The 3,000-nt window shown below is 56.2% G+C and overlaps 2 protein-coding genes across 2 annotated transcripts; one reads left to right on the top strand and one right to left on the bottom strand.

The window, feature by feature from the left end:
* Window positions 1-916, bottom strand: F5Z01DRAFT_560563 (uncharacterized protein; the record flags this gene model as incomplete). Its single annotated transcript, XM_046260695.1, has 1 exon — window positions 1-916. A coding segment is annotated over exon 1 (779 nt), but the record flags the coding sequence as incomplete, so codon positions are not given.
* Window positions 917-1,702: 786 nt separating this feature from the next.
* Window positions 1,703-2,482, top strand: F5Z01DRAFT_678732 (uncharacterized protein; the record flags this gene model as incomplete). The annotated part of the gene is made up of 3 exons (XM_046265469.1): window positions 1,703-1,891; window positions 1,944-2,399; window positions 2,456-2,482. The coding sequence occupies 3 exons, from the start codon at window positions 1,703-1,705 to the stop codon at window positions 2,480-2,482; spliced, it is 672 nt and encodes a 223-aa protein (XP_046113276.1).
* Between the last annotated feature and the right edge of the window lie 518 nt (window positions 2,483-3,000).

Below are 3,000 nucleotides of genomic sequence, written 5' to 3'. Positions count from 1 at the left end.
TGCTCCTCGCACCATAGTATCCACCAATTCTCGCTGTCCCCAGGATATCTGGTGATCTTATGCTTTGACTGCCCGTTCTTGAAGATATCATGTATATCAATAGTGCGCTCGACTTCGGCAGCCGGGCTGCGATAGCTGGGTCTCCGGCGTTTCTGAGTCGCGGACAATCTGGGAAATATTTGGCGTTTCAAAGGTTCTCCGCTCTCTACTTGTGAGGCAGCCTCGTTGGCGGCTGTTCTTGTTGGGCTCTCGTGGCCACGGCAGTGTCTGTTGACCATCTTGGCGACGTGGCTCCCACACCCTCCCATCACGTTTCGTGGGGCAGTCGAAGGTTCATATTCGTTCTTTGCAAACGCATTGGTTTCTTTCATCATGGTGCCCTCCAAAAGTCGCCGCTCCTCCTGTATGTCCTTTAGGAATGCAGGCTCTTCGTTCTCCAGCGCGTGCAAGCTCTTCATCCTGTCCTCCTGCTCTCTCAACAGGCGTTCAACGCCGGGTTTGGCGTGCTGAAAGAATTGGCGAATTTGCGCGACACTTGACAAGTCTCCGTAAGACGCCCGTGCCTCAAGAATCTGCAACTCGATTGCATGGATTTCATTCCGGAGCTCATTGGCGGTACGAGCAAAAAAGTCGATATCTCCCAGAACCAAGCGATGCCAGCGGCAACGTTCCTCACTCGCCGAGATACATGCCAGGAGTCGCTCCTGCAATTCGCGCTCAGCATGAAGATCCTTCTCTGCTATCAAGACCTCAGCATCGAATGTACCGGTAGCCGACATCGCAAGGTGAGCGAGCTCAGTGATGTGCGCCAAGACGATGTAGGTGATAGCGAGTAGGCTGCGATGAGAGGGTAGACCCGATGAATCTCATGGGATGGTCAGACATCACCTCAGGTCAAAGCCTGGCTATGCTGGCTCGTACTTGCTTCAGGGGATGCCCACTCCTTCTAAGACAGAAGAATAAGTGCCCTACTATGGTGCACTTCTTTCCATAACACTATTCGCATGGGCTATACAGTACCACACAAAACGAATTGATTGGGGAAGGCCGTCAATGGTGGCTTGTGCACGCCCCCTCCACGGCAAGCGTTCTCCATCGCCCAGTGCCCACGCAACAGGGGTGTTGGCGAGCCAAGTCCGTCAACGACCCGCTATCGACGGCCATTTCTTGCCGTCCTCGATCACCTGTTCGCTTAGCACAATCTCCACTAATCCGTGCAGCACTATGGCGTGGATCCATACCAATGGTCCCGCACCTCCTCGAGCGAACACAGACGACGCTGATCAACACCCTCATCCGCATACATCGAGCAGCCACTTGTGGATGAGGAATGCGCACCCCTGTTCCACACCCATGAGTTGACTACGGAGTAGCAGTATCCATAACTGGAGAGTAATGTGGAAGAGCTATTAGGTGTGGTTGCCAGCAGATCTTTGGTACCAATTCAGGACATCCCAGGGCCCTGCGTGGTGTGGGCCCAAGACTGCAGAGGCATCTCCGTAGTAGGCTGCGCACCTTCGCCACTTGTGGACTCTCGATGCACGAAAGAGAGTTGCCATTAGTGACGGTATCGCCGGCAGGAGGTGGATAGTGGGCAGCTGGGAGAGACCACGGCAGCTACAGGAGCAGCCTTTGGACTGGTATATACCGGCCTCCCTACCACGTCAAGGCTCGGCCGCTGCCAAGTTCAAGCCGGGTTGCCATGGTCACGATAGAGCAGCAGAAAGCCAAGGCGCGCAAAAGCGGTCCAAGTCTGCTGCGCAAGACCGCATATCTAGGAGAGAAGGCCAATACCTTCTCGACAACGGTGTACTGGGAGCCCACGCACAAGGAGTACCGCGTCGCAGCACATGTTCCTATCGATTGGGAGATTCCCAATCTCAATCGCCTAGTGGGTGCCCTATCGACTGTGACGTGTGCACGTTGACTAACGATAGCTGTAGATTGAAGATGCCCTATCCAGTCGATCATCGCCACAGCCCCGTCGGCCACCAGCTCGGCCGGGGAGACGGCCGTCGCCTGCTCCCCCGCCGCCGACGGCGCGGCCCCGTCGACAGCCATACCGCGTGCAGAAAAATACCCGCGACACCGTGGCCCAGCCTCGACGGAGCGCCCGTCATCAGCCTCGGGGCGCTAGACCACCATCCAGAACCGAGCGGGTGTCACCCTCGGCCGCCGACACGCCTGCACCAGGAAGCTATGAACAGGTTCCCGTCCCGAGTTCTCCTCAAGGCGCCCTTCGGGATGACATGGTCGAATCGGAGCAGGTCGGAACAGACAGATCGCATCCCCCAATGGATAGCCTGGCAGCCGAGACTGGTGGTCTCGTCTCGCCCGGCATGGCAGGGTGGCTTGCGGACGCGAACGGTAGCGAAGAGGCGGCAGGATTAATCAGACCAGTATGTGCGTCGACGCCGCAGCGGGACAACACATTAGATGCGATGAACGACATCAGTACGGCCCGACCAGGGGCGGAAGGTGACCATTTGTGTGTCCCTAGCGGTGCGATGGACGGTGACGCCAATACCCTCAGCCCCCTTTTCGACAGCTCCTCGTGGATGGATCTTTATCTCCATGACACCGCGCCCGACGATACCTTCTGCCTCGACCAAAGCGCATGTAGACCGCAACCCACAAAAGAGGCACAATACTCCAGATGTGGCGCACCAGAACCCCGAGGCGGTCAGGTCTTCCCAACCACCGCATGCCGAACGCTTGTGCAAGAATGCCTTCGCTTTGTCCGGAGCGTCTTGACAAGCGATCCGGGATGGTGTCAGTCTACATATGGAAAGACCTGAGTGCCTTCTCATCTTATCTTGATATATGTACGCAATATAGTCTTTTTTGAACCGTCAACCTACTAGAAACTATCCAGCTTCAGGAAACGCATGCGTAGATGAGGAGATATCATGAGACTCTATCGGCGAAGAGCGACAGGTCTTATTCTAGCCCACGGCGGCGAGCCCTGGCATGCCCAAAATGTCTCCCAATTACCGTATT

The sequence above is a fragment of the Emericellopsis atlantica genome (assembly GCF_019669845.1).
Source record: "Emericellopsis atlantica unplaced genomic scaffold F5Z01scaffold_95, whole genome shotgun sequence".
Lineage (NCBI taxonomy): Eukaryota > Fungi > Ascomycota > Sordariomycetes > Hypocreales > Bionectriaceae > Emericellopsis > Emericellopsis atlantica.
Note: the sequence above shows the minus strand (reverse complement) of the source record. Positions and strands in the feature narration are given on the sequence as shown.